The sequence below is a fragment of the Balaenoptera acutorostrata genome, chromosome 10 (genome assembly GCF_949987535.1).
Source record: "Balaenoptera acutorostrata chromosome 10, mBalAcu1.1, whole genome shotgun sequence".
Lineage (NCBI taxonomy): Eukaryota > Metazoa > Chordata > Mammalia > Artiodactyla > Balaenopteridae > Balaenoptera > Balaenoptera acutorostrata.
This window is the reverse complement of record NC_080073.1, coordinates 73605573-73624500: the sequence shown is the minus strand read 5'-3', so window position 1 is coordinate 73624500 and position 18928 is coordinate 73605573. Positions and strand designations below refer to the sequence as shown.

Below are 18928 nucleotides of genomic sequence, written 5' to 3'. Positions count from 1 at the left end.
AAGAGGGGCAGTGAAGCGCCCAGAGTCACACAGCGGCAGAAGCAGAACCTGAATCCCCCTGGGCCTGACACGGGGCTCTCTGCACAGAGATGAGGAGCCAGGATCTGGGCAGACAGGATGGAGGAACACCCCCCCCACCCCCCGCCCCAGCAAACTCTGGTCTAATCCCGATGGTGGTAAAGAGCAGCCCAAATAAACAAAACCCAAACTTCTTTTGTCTGCATCTAGCTAATTTTGGCAAAATTGGGATCTCAATTGTCTTGATAATTTCAATTGAGAGCTGGCTCGATTTAGGGGAAGGGGCCCTAGAAGGGTGTTTGGTGGGCCGGCCCACCCCAAACCTGAAAAGCCCTCCCAGGAAGGCCCATCTCACCTGCTCCCCCCCCACCCCGGAATATGACTTTTGATTCATTTATCTATAATTCAGCGAGTATTTGTGAAGCCCCACAGGGCACTCACACTGTCCTAGACACTGGGGACCTGGCGTATTTGCTTTAATGGAGCTCACATTCTAATGGGATGAGACAGACCCTACAGCAAAGCGAAGCGAGCTGTGAGATGATGGCCAGCATTACGCAAAAGACGGCTGGCTGGTTACTTAGATTGTGTGGCCAGGGAAGGCCTCTCGAGGACGCATTTAGGATGAGGGGGCTACTCTTCCAGGGGAGGGTATTCACAGTTGGAAGGAGCTGGTGCAAGAGCCCGGAGGTGGGCATATAAGGTTGGAGCATTATGAACCAAAAAGGCCAGTGTGGCCAAGCTGAGTGGCCTGAGAAGAAGTCCCAGGGGTGAGCCACAGCCGCATCACCGGGACGATGGCTTTTCATTGCCTTCTACACTCAAGGAAAAATTGCTGGAGGATTTTAAGCAGGAGTTGATACAATCTCTGAGAGGAGACACCTAACCCACTGCTAGTAAACAGTAGGTACCTAATAAGTATTTGTTGACTTGAATTAAACAGGAAACGTCTCTCCATCTACCCCGTGAAATACAAGACCTCTAGGACCAGAGTGTGGAGGGAAGGGGTGCAGAGAGAAGGGTCAGGGGTCAGGGGCCCCCACCACTAAGGGTGCTGACCTGGGGAGATCCAGGTTCTCCACCAGCTAGGCTTTATCCTCCAGCAAAGAGACATAAAAATGAAATTACACAGAGAAGGGGGGCAAGGAGGATGGGGAAGAGGAGACCATAAAACCCCCGAAGTGATTCTACACCTTCTTCCCTTGGAAAAAAAAAAGCTTTTTGGAAAAGGCTGTAAATTTTTTTTACACCAACCTCGTAAAAATGACATCGGCGCATTCTCAAATTAGAACCATTAAAATGAAAACCAGCAACGCGCAGATACAGACAGGCCCACGTGGGTGGGAGATGCACAGACCGGTTTTAGGACCCCTTCACCGCCAAGCGAGCGTCTTGAGAAAGCCTCCTCTCCACAGAACAGAATTAACAAATGAACCCCAACAGTGCCCAAAAGGGCAAGGCCCTCCCCAGAGGCTCCTTCCTTCCCTCCCTTCGTGCCCCCAGCGGGGAGCAGCCCCAGGCCCATCCAGCCCCTCTGGGCCAAAACCGGCTCCACCAGAAAGGTCCAGCAGTGGCATCCGGGAAGGAGCTGAAATAGTGCGGGGCGGTTGGGTCGGCGGGATGGTGGCGCTTCCCCTCAGAGAGACTCCTCCCAGATGCGTCCCAGTAACTGGAGTTCTCCAGAAGGGGGTCTATTCCCAGGCCTGGGTTCAGCGCCACCCTCACGCTAGCCATTCCGCAGGGGCTGTAAGTGTGGGGTTTAGAGAGGGGACTGTGGGGGGCATGCAGTTCCCTCCCCACTGACTCCCACCGGGGCTCCTCAGAATGAAGGGGCTCCAGTAGGAGAAAACCTAGCTCACCAGCTGGGCACTGGCCCTGGGATGCGGCCCGTCCCGCTTCAATCCTTCACCCTCAGAAGTGGAAACACTCACCCCCTTTCCCCAATTCTCCCCGGTTCCCAAACTCCTATCAGTAAGGACAAGAACTCTGGTAACAAAAAGGGGGTGAGAGGGGGAAAAAAGAGGGGGTGTCAGAATTCCACAGCAGAAGGAAAGCCTGGCAGCACAGTGCACTTGCTCTTCCCTAGCCCCAAGGAAGCAGCGGCCTGAGCATCCCTTTCCCAGGCCCCCGGCCCTCTCCTTGACCTTTCTCTCCCCTCTTAGGGAAACTTCCTTTTTTGTTGGACTAGGGGGCAGACACACAAAACAGGGTGGCCTTTGGTTTAGTAACCCAGGAAGGGTAAGAGAAGGGAGGTTAGGTCCTCTCCCCTGCAGCATCCTCTCAAGACCCTGCCTGTCACCTTACTACCTGGGCCCACCTCTCACCTGCTCTCTGTTCCCAAGCAAGAGGGAGCGGTCAGTCGTTTCTAACACTACCCCACAGCTGTCCCGGGTCAGGGACCTCACCCACGGGAACTTTCTAAGTCTCGCCTCTGAGGAGTTCGGGTCCCAGCTCTCCCTCCAGGCCCCCAGCACTTCCTGGGAAGGGGCTCATTCTACGGAAAGGAAAGGGGAGTTTGGAGGGTGTAGGACTAGAGATGAAGGAGCAGAATCTGGGGCAGGAGGGTGGGAGTCCCAAAGACTGAAGAAATGGGCCCCAGACCTGAAGACGAAACGCAACTGTTGACAGCGTGTGTGAGGTGTCTGGGCTAATTCACCTCTGAAGCCTCCCCTTTCCACCCCATCCCCCTAGAGGAGAGCCAGATGGGGGAGGAGAACAAAAATCTCTTCCATTCTTCTTTCCCCAGCTCCCTGACACTCCCTTCGCCCCATCTCTATGGAGGGGGGTGAGTTAAAAGCCCATGAATGTGCAGAGCCCCCCAACCATTTTGAATCTCCTCACAGGATGTGAACAGGGTGGGATTTGGCCCCAGTTGCCAAGGCAACTGCGGTGGGAGTTCCCAGACGCTAGGCAACCCTCCTGTGACCCCCGCTGACCTGTCACCCCCGCAACCAGAGGACAATAGGAGTGCAGGCTCCGGAGGCCCAGGACGCCTTTCAGCTCAGCCGCGGAGCCAGCAGCCCTGCCCGCCCCCACTGTCTGGCCCAGTCCTCCTGGCCCCAAATCCAGCGAGCATCCAGCTTGGTCCCCAAAACCTCCCCAGGCCCTCCACCTCACCTCCCCAGAGCTGGCACACACTCCTCCCAGCCCTGGCTGGCCCCCATCAGGGATATTTGTGGTCTCTGGGGAAAGCCCTACACACTGGGAACATTTTCATACAGGTGAAATTAGATTAGGAGAAAATGCAGGGGCGACCTTCGAAGAAAAAAGCCATCCTAGAGGGGAAATATGCGGCCGGGGGCCACTGAGGAAGGAGACTTTGTCTTGGTGAAGGAAGGGAGGGGGTTGACGGGCAGCTGGCATGCCTGTTCGGTTCAAGGCATTCTTTAACAGCAGCTGGGGATCACCAACTCCAGCGGGCCAGCAGGGTGCCAGGTGCAAAATAAGGTTCGATGCATGTTTGCTGAGTGAATGCACACTCCAGGGCCCACAGCGCTCTCCTCTCCACGCTTCCTTCTCAGGGGTGAGTCTCCAGGAGACTGGAGACCAGAAGAAAGCCCCAAGGACAGAGTGGAGGCAGTGTGGCTCTGTCACTCACCAAAAAGAGGGCTGGGAGGAGGGAGCGGGAAGCTGGGGCCTTGACTGCTGAAATGGGGCAGCCAGAAGGGGACCCTCTCTCCAGTCAGACAGAGCCTGGCAGCTGAGCCCTGTCCCCCCTACCCCGCCTCTGTTTAAACAAGCTCCCGGCCTGCTGTTGCATGGAAACAGGCGCCTGCTCTTGTTCCAAAGTGACGTGGCTGCCCTCTTCAGCACTGTTTGTTTCAGCCTAAAGTCCTGTCACCAGCCTGACTTCTGACTCGCCCTGTTTATCTCTCTCTCTCTCCTTTGTCAACTCATTACTCCCAAAGGCCAAGACTGCATTTCCAGGGCTTGTTTATCCAGAGCAGAGGGGCAGGGACCAACAGACAGACCGACAGACGGACAGAGAATGAGGAGTCACGAAGGCACGAGGAGGAGGGACCAAGGGCACTGCCCGCAGACCCACTCACACCCTCTGCCTCTGGAGTGGCCACTTAGAGCCGGCGGCCATTGCTGCTTTTGTTGGTTTGTTTTAAGAGCGCTTTTAGATTGGGAGTGGAGTGCTCTCATTCACTCACCAGCAGTGGTTAATTTAGCACCTACTAAGCGCCAGGCCTTGCTGCCTCCACTTCCCTCAGGGGACTGTGAGCGTGGTGGGAGCTGAGCCCTGCACTAGGAACCGGGAGACCTGAGATCTAGCCTTTCCCGTGTCACCTGGACAAGTCAGTGCTACCTCTGACTGCCCCCTCATTGTGATATGGGAATAATAACACCCATCTCCCCAGGATGGTGAAGTAATTAAAGACCCAAAGCACCAAACAGAGGCAAGGTGTTTGTTTGTCCTCGAAGGACTTCCTGATGGGGGTCAAGGAGGAGGGGGCACTCGCTGGGCCCCGGCTCTCTTTCCTACATTCGCTCTACCCCACAAACAGTCAGAGACACTTGTTGGGGGGGACGAGAAAGTGTTACCCTCAAGCTCTCCCCAAAGCCTCGCTCATATATTGGAGGGGGAAGGACAGCCCACAGACTGTTTCCTTTTAATTGAAAATTTTGTAATTTTAATTTTGCAGGGTTCTTTTCATCGTTTGGAGCCAAGAAAACCTTTTTTAAGTCTCAAATATTTTCCTTGGCCCCAAGCACTACGCCCATAGTGAGCCCAAATGGATAAAACAGCCCTCCCTCCGCCCGCCTCCAAATCTCCACCCCAGTTTATTTGTGAAACAGATATAGGATTTTCCAGGACTTTGGGATATTCACCAAAACAAACAGGGATAACTGGAACGTGGAATATAGATGGTAAAACATGGCCTGAGCGCAACGCAGAACAGAGAAACCTGATCGGTACAGACAGTTCTGTCCCTCCCCACCCTACACCTCTCCCCACTTATCCTGATATCTGTGTTCAGTCTTCTCTTTAAATAATTTTTTTAAAGAAACTTTCCAGTTTCAGTATTCCTCCCAGCACTCCCCCGACATTCAAAATTTTTCACAGCTCTGTCTGCAGAGGTGCAGGAAGGGAAGCGTTTTCACCCATACAAAATGGGTGGCCTTGGAGATTTCTGGTGGGGTGTGTTCTGTTATTATTTTGATGAAGGGCAGGGTTCTGCCCTTTGACCTTCTGTCCCCCGTAGGTGGTACAGATTCTGTGGGTCTCTTCCCCAGAGAACCTGCTTAGGAGGGCTTGGGAGATACCAGCAAACTCCCAAGGACCATCTCTCTGGAGAAAGGAGACAGGCCCTTACTGCTCATGTTTCCACTGTTTGCAAGAGGAAGGAATTTTTTAAAGTCCTCAATTCTGTTCACATCCGTACTGACCAGGGATTTTACACCCAAACTGCATCTGATCCTAACAACCCTGTACTTTAGGTGCCAAGAGGTAAGGGAAGCCCAGGACTGGCCAAGGTTGACTGCTGGGAAGGGGCAGGCTGGGACTTAACCTGGGTTTGCTCAGTTCCTGCATCAGTGCTGGCTGACCAGCTCAGTGCAGAGCGCGGGGCCGGGCTTCTGACAGTGCTGCTTCCAGTCTGACCTCTAGCTTCAACAAGTGTGGTGGGAAAGGGCCCCTTAGGGGCTATGGAGTCGGGAGAGGAGCCCCAGGGCAAACCTGGGAGAGAGCATGAGGGCGATGTGGGTACACACATCTGTGTGCATGAGGCAGGGGTGGGGTACGGGCAGGGAGGAACATGCAGGACCCGAATTTTCCACATTCCCAGCAGAGCCCCCAAGGGGCAATGCCACCAGCAGTGATTTGAGGAGCAAAGTCAAATAAGAGAAGAAGCATCCCAAGGCCAGGGCTGGCTGGGCCGGTTCTCCTGAACTTGTCAAGCACGATTCTCCTTTTTTCCCCGGGTGGGGCCGGGACCTGGGGCCCCTGCTCTGTCATAACCCAGTTAGGCTTCCCCACCCCTAAGGCCTCTCGATCCTCAGAGAGGCTGGTCTTGGACTCCTGAACTCTGCAGTTTAGGGTGGGAATGATGAAGGGGAAGAGGGCGGGGGACACAGACAGGACTTCCAGTCTGAGCACTAAAAATGGAGGCCCGCCTCTGTCTACTGCTCTTGACCTTTTCCCAGCTGCCTTGACCCTTGGTGCCTGAAGTTTAATCTCACATCTAGCTTGCATCAGGGGCCCAGGCAGAGGTGGAGGTGGGGAACATTTTATAATACAAATAAAATGAAGATACCACTGTGTGCACAGCCCCCCTCCCCCAAAGAGCACACACCTAGAGCAGGGTCTCCCTCCCCCAACCGTGTTTGTTAACTTAGCCAGAGTGCGGGAGGAGAGCCCAGGCGTCCACCCACCCAAGACACACACCCTCAAGCCTGCTGCCCAGGCGTCTGTCTGCCCTTGTGGGCATTTCTGAGGCTGTTCTCTAAGGTCCATGATCTCAGGGCCCCCAGCCCCACTTCTCTTTCTGGGAGGGCTGCTCTCCCCCTGCCTTAGTGACCACTCGAACGGGAGCGCACAGAGGGGGTCCCTGCAGGCTGGACCTTCTCAAGAATGTTAAAGTGAGGCTGCGTGGCAGAGAGCAGTGGCCCCCAGGTGGCCAGGGTGTAGTGGGAAGAGGCCTGGCGCCCCTCTCCCCTCCCCCGGGTTGCTGGGGAGAGGCGCCAGCTCCTACCTGTTGCTGCTGGAAGTGGAGCAGCTCCGCAGGGCTCATCTCGCCGTTGCTGTCTGCGCCCGCGGCCGCATCCCTGCCTGCGCTGCCTCCGGCGGGGCCCGCAGTCCCGGCCCCGCCGCCGCCGCCGCTGCCGCCGCCGCCATCGGCCTGCCCGGAGAGGCTGCCCACGCCGTTCTGACCAGACGGAGCCGACCTGATTGTCTCCGAGGCGGATTCCACCATCATGTCGCTCTAGCGGGACCTGGAGGGGGAGGAGAGACACGGGGGAGGGGCTGAGGCTGGACAGGCAGGGAGGGTTCCACCCGGGGAAGAAGGCGATGCCCCTCAACACCCCATCCCCAAACAATACAACCCCCACCAAGTCCTGGGGCGGCTTCTCCCTCTCAGCTTCCTGGAGGCTGATCCTGGGACCCCTGTTGCGGTGCAGACCCTCCCTCCTAAGGTCACCATCCGCCCCAGTTAAGGGCAGCTCCAGACTGAAGCGGAGGCCTCCCCGTTGCCCCCCTCCCCCACATTTCCTCGAGGAGGCGCTACCCCCCCAACCCCCCCACACACCCAAACCGGTTCAGGCCTCTCCCTCCAAGCTAGTGTGTAGGGCAGAGCGAGGAGGGGTGGGGGTCCTGCAAGGACTTGAAAGCAGGTGAGCTAGTCCCCGGAACCACCATATTGCCCCCCCAGCCGCCCCCGCCCACAGGCACCTGTAATGGCCTTTGTGTTTGTTCCCCCCCCCTCTAGATGGGGAGTTCCCCAAGGGCAGGGCCTCCTTCCCACCTCCCCACCCCACCCCCACACACAGCAAAAACCGCTGCCATTTTCCCAGCACCTATTGGGTGCCAGACCCTCCGCTGGGCCTGGAGCTGTACAGGGAAGGCAGCTGGTGGTCCGACTTTTCTGACCTTCCATTCTAAGGCCCTCAGCCCAGCACCTGGCCCAAAGCAGACACTCAATATTTACTGTCTCTACAGGCAGCAAGATCCCTTCTCACAAGAATTGTGGGAGAATAGTTTTTTGGGTTTTTTAAAAAATTTATTTATTTTTGGTTGCGTTGGGTCTTCGTTGCTGCACGCGGGCTTTTGTCTGGTTGTGGTGAGCGGGGGCTACTCTTCGTTGCGGTGCGCGGGCTTCTCATTGCGGTGGCTTGTTGCGGAGCACGGGCTCTAGGCGCGCAGGCTTCAGTAGTTGTGGCGCACGGGCTCAGTAGTTGTGGTCCATGGGCTCAGTAGTTGTGGCTCACGGGCTCTAGAGCACAGGCTCAGTAGTTGTGGTGCATGGGCTTAGTTGCTCGACAGCATGTGGGATCTTCCTGGACCAGGGCTCAAACCCGTGTCCCCTGCATTGGCAGGTGGATTCTTAACCACTGCGCCACCAAGGAAGTCCCGGGAGATAGTTATTATCATCTCAATTTCACAGATGGGAAACTGAGGGTCCAGAGAGTCAGAGGATTTACCCAAGGCAGAGTCAAGGCCTAAATCCTGTATCTTCCCCCATCTCCCCTAATTGCCTCTCAAGGAGTGGCTGAAACATGCTCAGAAAGAGAGAGGGTATGTCTGGGATGGTTATGGTTAGTGAGGAGGAGGCCTGGGTTTCCTTCTACAACTCACGGAGGCTGTACTATCTCAGGGGCTCGTACACAGACTATGAAGCAGATGGGGGACTTCAGTATGCAGAGCTGCTCTCAAAGTCTGGGGTCTCCAGCTATCCCCAGATTCACAGCCTCTTGAGAGGAACACACATTTCAGCCAAACAGGACACAGTTGGTATTCCCCACTGATCTTTGACATGAGTCTTAAACTCCTTAAACCTCAGTTTCTTTGTTTGTATAAGTAATTACTCCAAGCCTCTCAGATCCTGTGAGGAGTAAATAAAATAGCATATACAAACCACCTAGCAGAGTAAGCGCCAAAAATGGTGGGTCTCTTCTTCACCTGCCCTATTTGTAAGGGTGAACACCCTGGGCTCACAGAGGTCAAAGACTTGGCCCAGAGCACACAGCGATCGGGCTGGAAGCCAGCCAGCGTTCTTTCCTCCCTTCTTGATTACCTTTCGGCCTTGGCAGACCCCACAACCACACGGTGTCCCTGACCCAATAAATAGGTGCAGGAGGGCCTTAATAGAGAAACTGCTGGAAGGATTATTTCCCGAGTTCCTGCTCCGAGGTGGCAGCTCCCCAATTCTCTTTCACTCCGGAAGAACTCTTTCTCCTCACTCTACTGGGCCACTTGCTGTTTTTGTCCCTGCTGTCAGCAGAGTGGGGAAGACAGTGAGGGTATCTAGGTGTGCACGGGGGGTTGGGGGGACAGAGCACTGTGAAAGGCCCATGGGGAGGCCACTAGTTCACGTGTGTGCCATATCACCCTGCTCTTGTGACTCTAGGTGTCTGTCCCAGTGGACCTGTGTGGCCTCCTGGGTGACCTGTGCTGCTGGAGTGTCCCACGTTTGTGCATTTCTCTGTGTGTTCCCAAGGGCTTGTTCCTCCCCCACCCCCCAGCTGCTGCTCCCAATCCTGCGTTCTGAGAGGAGCTGGGCTAGGGGCAAGGGCAAGGTTGGGGGCAACGGTTCAGAAGAGATTGAGCACTTCGTCTCCGGCCTTAATGGCCATGTCAGCCCCAGGGCCAGTAGCTACCAAATGATGGATGGGGTGGGCACCGTCCTCCACCCCCCAGAGCACAGGGCTCCAGACCCTCCCCACAACCGCCCACCCGGATCCCTCCCAGCAGCCTACAGAGCACCTTCCCTCGCTCAGGCCTGGGCCCCAGATACACAAGGGGGATGGGGAGACAGCAGGGGCCGCTCTGCTCTCCCTCTGCCTGACCCTGGCCCTGCTGGGGGTGGAGAGCAGCTGCCTGCCTGGATTCCAAGTCTAGCTTCCCTGAGATCTGAAAACTCCTGGGCCCCAGGGGACAAAGACCAGAGCCTCAGGGGTGTGTGTGCGCAGGAGAAAGGAGAGAGAATCCAGCAGTTTCTTCTTGGGACAAGGAAGAGTGCCCCCCTTCCAACATTCACACACACCATAAAGTTGCTCAGACAGCAAGTTTGGAAAAAGGGAGAAAAAAGGAAGGAGGATGCAAACAGAGGTGCCCTTTTCTTTTCTTTTTATTGGGGGGGGGGTACAGAGCGACACCCAGTGAACAACATAATTGCTGCAATGTGGCGTGTAATAATAGCTATTCAAGGGCCGACCATTCATATTAAACAGGGTGAAGCAAGCCTCTCATTTGCATGCTTGAGATTATATGCATTTGAAAAGTCATTTCCGCAGGGTGTACGAATGGCATTAATTCCCACGTGGCGTGCTGCTCTGCCCCCTCCCGGGGCCTTCACCTCCTTCCAGGCTCTCGCCTGCCTGTCCACCAATACCCATCCAAACCTGCAGGTGGGTGCTCCCAGGCCTCTCCTCGCCTCTGCCCTGAGACACCTGGCCTCCTGAGGAGGAGCACAGCGGCAGCCTCAAGCCTCCTGCCTGTCTCTCTGCAGGCGTTGCAACAGCACTGGGGTGCTCCCTGCACTGTGGGTGAGCAGGCTCTGGGTGCCTGGCGCCCGGCCAGGTAGGGATGGGGTGGGGTGGAGTGGGGTACTGGAGGCAGGCCTTGATATCCGTGCCCTGCACCCACAACAAGGGTGTGGGCTGGGGGGGAAAGGCAACGTCCATGGGCGCCTGGACTCTGGCTAGGGAAGGCAGGGGACTGGGTGTCAGGGGGCCTGAGCTCAGTCACAACCAGCTGTGACTTCTTTGCCTTCCTCCTTCTCTGGGCCTCCATTTCCCCATCTCTACATGGAGAGGTGGTCTTGAAGGTCTCTTCTGACTTGGAAGCTCCAGGAGGAAAACTCCCTAGTCAGTTATGTACACTAGAAGCCACTGTGTTCTAGAGGCTGGTGAGAGCCACCGAGGTTCCACTTGAATCACAGCTGTCCCTTTCCCAAAGGGAAATGTAGGCCTCAGATTTCCCAATGGGGACCGGGGCTGCCTGCTCTGGTACTGAGGGGGACCCTCCAAGAGCCCCCTCCTCCTCCGTTCACTCCCACCCTCCCGCCTCTCTCCACACACTCCTATCCTGCCAATCCGCGCTCCGCCCCAGGCACCCATTTCCTCAGCAAAGAGCTGCTGACTACCAGCAGAAGTGGCGAGGCGCTCTGGAAATGAGACCATCTGGTTTCAAGGGCCAGCTGTGTGACCTTGGGCAAGTCACTGGGCTCATACCAACAAGCGACGAGAGGAAATTAGAAGGTCTTTCTAAGATTTGCTAAAATGGAGGCCCACCCCACCCTTCCCTGCACCCTCTCCTACGCTGCGCTGGGGGCAGAGGCCGAGTCATTTCCTGTGCTCTAGGATTTTTGTCTGGGGCGCTGGTCCTGTCCTCGGGTAGGTCCTGGTCTTCCATCTCTCAGGGTTCCCTTGGGGAGCCAGGGCACCCCGGAGCCTTTGGCCAGTACCCCGACGCTCCTGCAGACAACGCCGTCGAAAGGAATAAAGGAAGGGAGGAAGGGAGGGAGGGAGGAAGGAAGGAAGCAAGCAAGCAAGCAAGCAAGCAAGCAAGCAGGGTCAAAGCCACAGCCGCCTCTTCCGCTCCGGGGGAGTCTGCGGGCCACCGGGGGGTGGGGTGGGGGGGGTCCCACTTCCCGAGGCTCCTGGCCCTTCGAAGAACGCGGGCTCGCAATGAGGGCCGCCCCGGAACGCGCCCGGGTCCGCCTCTGTCCCCTCCCTGGCCGGAAGTGACGAGTTCCACCTACCTTGGGGCCAAAGGGAGGACCTAAGGGCTAGGGTGCTTTCGGGGGAGGGGAAAAGGGACGGGGAGCCCCACACGCGTAGAAACTTTTTGTGCCTTTTCCGCGGGCCCAGATGGTGCACGGAGTATTAATTACCGTAGCTTTTTAATTAACAATCGCTTAATCTGAGCCGTAACATTTGCCACGACACCCTACGCCTCGTTGCGAACCCGCGCCGCCCGCCCTGCCAACTCATCAATTAATTTTTATTGACGTTTTCTTCCCCAAACAGGCACAATACCAGGGTTTTCCAATTAACACCTCCGCGATCTCTAATTAGTGCAATTAACAGACTGATGGATGCCCGGAGTTTACCCGCGAGGGAGGGAGGGAGGGAAGGAGGGAAGGGGCGGGGCAGTCCCCAGCGCACTCTCTCTCCCGGCGCGCGTCCCGCAGGGCGCACGTGTGCATGCGCTCAGCCTGAGAGAGAGGGCACCCCCAGCTCTTAGGGGAGCACGGCGGGTGGGGGCGTGACCACAGGTAACCTGTACCCAGAGCAATGGTGGTGATTTGAGTTGAAATAGCAGACACAGGTTCCAGCCCTTTCGGAAACCTAGAACCTAGCTGGAGAGACAGCTGAAAGCCTGAGACTAAAAGTTGGGAAACTGGCTTCTAGCCCCAGCTTTATCACCAACTTGCTGTGTGACTTGGGCCAAGTTAGTTCTCCCCTTTTCTTCTCTGTATGATGGGGGAAACTAGACTAGATGTAGCTACTTATTTATAATGCATACCCCTATCAACTTCCAAGAAAGACTGGGAAGCAGACTGCAATAAACGACAGATACAGTTACTTAAAATATAGTATCATGGGGTAGTAGGAAGGGAGAATAAATAGGCCAAGATCTTAAGCCAGAGGATCTCACACTTGAGTGCATCAGAATCACCTTGGAGGGCTTGTTAAAATACAGATTCCTGGGCCCCAGGCCTGGAGCTTCTGATTTTAGGTCTGGAATGAGCCTGAGAATTCATTTCTAAAAAGTTCCCAGGTGATGCTGATGCTGTCTGTCCAATACAACAGGGCTTCAACGATGAGCACTGGCTTTCAGTTATGAGCTTCCTGGTGGCCAAAACGAGATGATCTACCTCCAAGACCACTCATTCATTCAACATGGATTTAGTGCCCGATTAAGCCAAGCATTGAAGACCTATCTGCAGGAAACTGAAATGTGGCCCTGGCCCCCTACAGGCTTACAAAACACAAGCCAGTACAGGTGTCCTGGCTGCTTTGAGGGCAACTGGTAATAATGGAGGTCCTATTCCCCCTCCCTTTTTTTCTGGGTAAACCTGGCATTTGCCTTTTTGAAAGTTTAGCCACTAGTGGAGTTATGGTCATGAACAAAGTCATTCTTCTCTCTCCTCTGACGCTGGCCAGGAGAATATTTCACCGGCAATGACCCTTCATCCATTCATTGGTTCAACAAATATTTAAGCACTTACCCATGTGCCAGGCTGTGTGTGTGCAGAACTGAACAGAACAGGGCACAGGCCCTGCTCTCCTGGAGCTAATGTTCCCAGGAGGTGAGGCAGATGATAAATAAGGACACAAATAGATAAGCTCAAATAAAATAAATTCTATCAAATATGAGTGCAGGGAATAAACAGGGGGATCTAATTTACACGGGGGCAGGGGGCAGGGAAGGCTTCCTTTTAAAATGGCATCTATACTCAGAAAAGAATGAGCAGGTATGGGTCAGGTAAAGTGTACACTGAATGCAGGGAACAGCATATGCAAAGGCCCTTATTTTACAAGAGAAGTCACTGGTTTCAGACTTTCTTCTGAGCAAAAAGTCTTTGAAATGGACACATTTATAGATTATATAAAAAGACACATAAGTGGGTACCACACAGAACAGAGCATGAAGACGCCGTCTATTTCCTTCTTTCTCTTTCTTTTCCTTTCTAGCTGTCCTGCTATCAGCTCTTACTTGTGTCAAGGGACGTAAAGCAGAGGGCTTTTCAGAGCAATGAGCACTGGCATTTCAAGTAACTTGGTATACTTCCCAATCTGTCATCCCAAGACCCAGGGATCCCCTTCCCCATTCAGCTCAGGCCCCAAAGGCCCGCTAGCTTCAGGCCACCAGGTGAGGGAGGGCTCAGGCAGGAGCCACTTTTGGCCTCAGCCTTTCTTATCAGCCCCTCATTTGGCATCCCACCTGCTGACCCTGCTCTGATCTCTTCTTACCTCTGTAATTAGAACATGAGCAGTGAGGTCACCACTCTGAGCCTTGGTTTCCTTGTTTACCATACGAAGCTAATACCAATAACCCTTCCTTTCAGGGTTGCTGTGCTATCAGATAAAATACACTGCCAGAGAAGGTGTTCAGAGAAGGGTATTTACTACAGTTATGGGGACCCAGCAAGTCCAGATCCCATCCCCTCATCCTAGCCTTACGGTTTGGCACTTGAGGAAAGTGAGACAGAATCCAAGGGTTAGAATGTCTCTGTAGCTCCAAAATGTGTCCCCACACCAGAGCAGGGTGATGTGAGTCACATGACTACTTGGTTCTCTGATCAGCCCGGCAGTGTCTCTCCTCAAGCAGATGGGGCTGTCAGAGTTCCAGAAAAAGCTCAAACCCTCTCCATGCCCATGCCCTCCCTGTACTTTGGGACTCTCCCTCGTGTGGGTCAGAGGCTGCCACCCTCGGTTTTCTCCCTAAGACTCCCACTTCAGCCTGAGAGTCTCCACAAATGACACACTAGGAGCTATCTGGTCCAACTCTAGGGACCATTCAAGGCCTCTTCTTAGCACAAAACTTCCAAGCCCAAGGAGCTAGTGCACGTGGCAGGGTGAGGACACACCTCTAAAAGGCTGCAGCAACCTCTGATTTAGAAGGGGAGCCACCATCCTGGGCTGTCTGTTCCAGGTTCTCCCCCAAGTTTATTTATTTTTAAAATTTATTTATTTATTTATTTATTTACTTTCGGCTGCGTTGGGTCTTCATTGCAGTGTGCGGGCTTCTCATGGCAGTGGCTTCTCTTGCTGCGGAGCAAGGGCTCTAGGTGCGTGGGCTTCAGTAGTTGTGGCTTGCGGGCTCTAGAGCACAGGCTCAGTAGTTGTGGCGCACGGGCTTAGTTGCTCTGCAGCATGTGGGATCTTCCTGGACCAGGGATCGAACCCGTGTCCCCTGTATTGGCAGGCGGATTCTTAGCCACTGTGCCACCAGGGAAGTCCTCTCCCCCAAATTTAAATAACTTTATTTTCTAATCATAAAAGTAAGACATCCTGGTAGAAAAGCATGAAGAAAAAGTAAGTAGACTTACAAGTACCTATAAGTCTACCAGCCAGAGATCCTTTTGGGATCCACCCCTTCCAGTCTCATCCATTTTCGCTCTCTTTGGGCATATAAACATTTAAAACGTGAGCTTGGGTTCATAATCTGTACATGGTTTGAATTTTTCTGTTTTCCCACTCACCACTTATGGTCATAACCATTTCCACATGACATCAAATATTTTAATTAACAGTTTTTAGTGGTCACAGAGTTGTTTGAATGGGCTGTGTGTTTCAGAATTTATTTAGCAAATCCCGTAAAGCTGGACATCCAGACTGCTGCCTATTTTTTCACTATGACACTGTAATAAACACCCTCATGCGAACAGAATATTCTCCATTTCTATTTGCTTAGGATACATGTTTAGGTGGAATTGCATATTTTTAAGGCTCTTGATACATTTATTCCTTAATTGATGTCCATAAAATGTGTGCTGACTTTTCCCTACCTTCAGCAATGCACCCCTGTCCCAGAGGACTCACAAGCTCTTTTTTTTTTTTAAGCTATCTTCCTCCATTCTCCTCAGCTCCTTCTCCAGAGGATTCTCAGATTCTGCTTATGGTATTGAGAACCCAACACTACCCGCCCTGTCAAATCTGGGCACATAGCTGGGTGATGGGCCTCTGCCTGCAACTGACACTGGGCACAGTGGGTACTGGCATTTGGACACACAGAGGGGGATAAAATACAGCCCTTGCTTTTGGGGGGTGGGTTATAGTTTGGTGGAGAAAGAAGGACATACAGGCAAACACAAGCGTTTAAAAATACCCATGCTGGGACTTCCCTGGCGGTTCAGTGGTTAAGACTCAGAGCTTCCACTGCAGGGGGCGTGGGCTCAATCCCCTGTCAGGGAACTAAGATCCCACATGCCATGCAGTGCGGCCAAAAATTAAAAAAAGAAACAAAAAAACATACCTAGGTTCCACCCCAGATCCATTTAATTGGATTATCTGGGATCCAGGCATGGATAATTTAAAAAGCTCTTCCAAGTATTCTAAACTTCAAGTACAGCCAGGGTTGAGAACCTCTGCCCTACACAACACACACAACTTTACAAATGTTAAGTAGATACTGGGGGGTGGGGTGGTTGCTGGCTATGGGTGCCTAGAGGGAGTGGGGGTGCTCCGGGAAGGCTTCCTGTAGGAGGTGACTTCTGAGCTGAGTCTTATGGAAGTGAAGCCTGGGCACACAATTTGTGAATATATTTTAATAACAACCATTCCATTCAGAGTCCTTGAAAGTTCTTTCCCATACCCTGTCACACACAACCTGCACTCACTCTGACAGATGAAGGAACCACACTTCAAAGATGTTTAGTGATGTGTCAAGGTCACTTGGCTGCTAGGAGGTTGAGCCAAACTGAAACCCTATAGCTCTTCTGACTCCCAAACCAGTGCTCTTCCCCAGAATTCCATCTCAGACGTGGCAAGGCCCAGAGGGCGGTCACTCTGGAATTTCCCTGGAATCTGAACCTTTCCCCACCACCATCACCACACCCCAGCGCACTTTCACTGGCTCTGGCCCCAAAATGCTCCCGGCAGGCCCTAGCAAGGTGGCCTCCCTCAACACGCCTTCCAAGTACCATGACCAAAAGGAAGAATTAACAAAAAGGAAAAAAAAAAAGGGCTTCCCTGGTGGCGCAGTGGTTGAGAATCTGCCTGCCAATGCAGGGGACACGGGTTCGAGCCCTGGTCTGGGAGGATCCCACATGCCGCGGAGCAACTGGGCCCGTGAGCCACAACTACTGAGCCTGCGCGTCTGGAGCTTGTGCTCCGCAACAAGAGAGCCACAACTACTGAGCCTGCGCGTCTGGAGCTTGTGCTCCGCAACAAGAGAGGCCGCGATAGTGAGAGGCCCGCGCACCGCGATGAAGAGTGGCCCCCACTTGCCGCAACAAGAGAAAGCCCTCGCACAGAAACGAAGACCCAATGCAGCCATAAATAAATAAATAAATAAAAAATTTAAAAAAAAAAAAAAAAAGGAAAAAAAAAAACGAAAAAAGAGAACCAAAGATCCCACTCCATCTCATTAAGAAAGTAAACATAAGAGCCATCTAAGTGTCTAATTAAGCTTCTAATTAGTCCCTGCTTGTTACTAATGCAAATTAGATTACTCCGCTTAACTACAGCATGTCCACAACACCCTTGTTAATTGCGGCCTTTTGAAATTAAATTACTCCCTAATTAGCATATCAAAGCCATTGATTCGGAGCTGAAAGATGAGGGCAAAAGGAGCCGAATGCCAAGTTTGGTTAATCAGAGACGGCTAATTAAATAGTGCCGTCTTTCGTGGGGGGCCTGCTGGTTAAGGGGTGGGGTACTCACCCAGGGCCCAAGTGGCCATCTGGAGCCTGGTTCTGGTAGTGCCCTTGGCACCAGGGGGCTCCAGCTGGCCTGGGACAGACCAGTAGTCTGGCCTTCTCTGAGGCCCTGGCTGCTCTGCCCAGCCGGCCTCTGACATGCCCTGGCCCCTCCCTTTGTCTCCCCTGATGATATCTAGGGGTGGCATTCACAGAGATCTTGGGTACCAACTCAGGGGCATCCAAAAAACACACCCATATTCGAATGTGCAAGATTCAGCATCCTTCCACATCTCTCTCCCTGTTCCAAGATGAATTCTGGAAAGGTGACTGCTGCCCAGTGCTTCTCTAATCCCCACCTGTGGTTCCATTCTCGGAAGAAAGTCTCCCCATCTCCAACAAAAAGTACATAAATTTTGGGGGGGGGCAGGTAAGAGGGTGATGACTTTCATAAAGGGACTCACCTGGGCAGGGATGGGCTGATTTCAGCTTGGAACAGACCCCCCAAGACACAAGACCTGTAATTCCCTCCGTGGTAGAAGGGGAAAAAAAATCACCCACCACCATCAGTTCTTAAGCAGCTGTGCAAGAATTAGATTTGGGTCAGGGTGTCCTTCAAGGTCTTCTCTTAGCTCTTGTACAGACCCTGCAAAGCCTCTCAGACACCTGCCCCTCCCAGCTCTTGCTAGAATACTGAGGATGCGCAAAATCTCCATGAAAAAGTTGCTAACTGAAATGCCCTCAGGGGCTAGGCGGGCCAAGTGGGAAGTGGAGGGTACTCAACCCCGGTCTATCTTTACCCCACAGAAATGCAGGCTCCGTGTTTGATAGGGTTTGGGTTTTTCAAAAGCAGCCAAGTGGGGATATTTATGTGAAATTTACCACTGTAATAAACTTTGTGTGAGCCAACAAAACACCTAAGGGGTGAAGTTAGTCCATTTGTGACCTCAGCCCTTATGGCCAGCATTCTAGACAGGCAGGTTCCAGTCAGCTGTGTGACCCTGGACAAGTTACATCACCTCTCTGGGCCTGGGGACCTCACCTGTCAAACAAGAACAAGGAGGTATGTGAAATGGCAAAGCACAGTTCCTCATTCAGGGTCTGGTGACCACCTAGTTCTACTCTGTACCTGCCATAATCCCTTCTCAGACTTCGGATGTCTTCTAGAACCTTCTTCCTCCATCTTCCATGCAGAAGGCAGAGTCTGGGCTTCCAGGTGTCCTTGGAAATGCTGAGGGCTTGTTTCTACAAATGCCTGACTTGGCAGCTGGGCAGCTAGGAGGTACACACCTATGCTCTCTGCCCTACATTTAACGGATTAGCCCTGGTGGGTGCAACAGATCTTAAATGCCTCTTCTAAAAAAGACAGAACTTTCACAAGAACAAAATCTTGATGACTGACAGGTCCCTAGCCTGGTCCTTCAGTGTCCCCCTCCCCCAACTAGGGTGTGTATATGTGTCTGTGTATGTGACTCTGTCCACAGCTCTCCTTCCCCCAGTTCTCCTCTCCAAGTTTCTCACCAGCAGCCCCCGCAGCACAAAGAGTCAGGGTCATGGCCAAATTCCCAAAGGGTTTGGTTTTGCTGATTTACGGAGGGATCAACCAGGGCCCAGGGGAGAGGAAGCACCCTGCCCCCCCACCCCCCAGTGCCCAGCTCAAAAGGGTGAATCTCAGGCAGCGCCCAGTCCATGGGTATCCATCCAAACCAAATTGGTCTAAAGGGCCCATAGCAGTGGTTTTATTTTAGCAAATAAGTGAAATTTAAAGCAAAGCAGAAAAAGATAAATGGGGAAGGGGTGAGGCTGTCCTGGTGTGAGGGGGAGGGCGGAACGGTGGCACAAGTGGGCCAAGCTGCAGCCTGCCTCGCTGAGCTCTC

General features: G+C 53.4%; 1 protein-coding gene across 2 annotated transcripts in view; it reads right to left on the bottom strand.

Annotated features, from left to right (window-relative positions):
* The window catches only part of FOXP4 (forkhead box P4), a 51996-nt gene that overhangs the window by 25442 nt on the left and 7626 nt on the right, over window positions 1–18928 (bottom strand). For both annotated transcript variants that reach the window (XM_057555286.1, XM_057555287.1), the window contains exon 2: window positions 6717–6957. In XM_057555286.1, the coding sequence (XP_057411269.1) occupies window positions 6717–6941 (225 nt within the window). In that variant the 5' untranslated portion in view covers window positions 6942–6957. The remainder of the gene's footprint in view (window positions 1–6716; window positions 6958–18928) is intronic.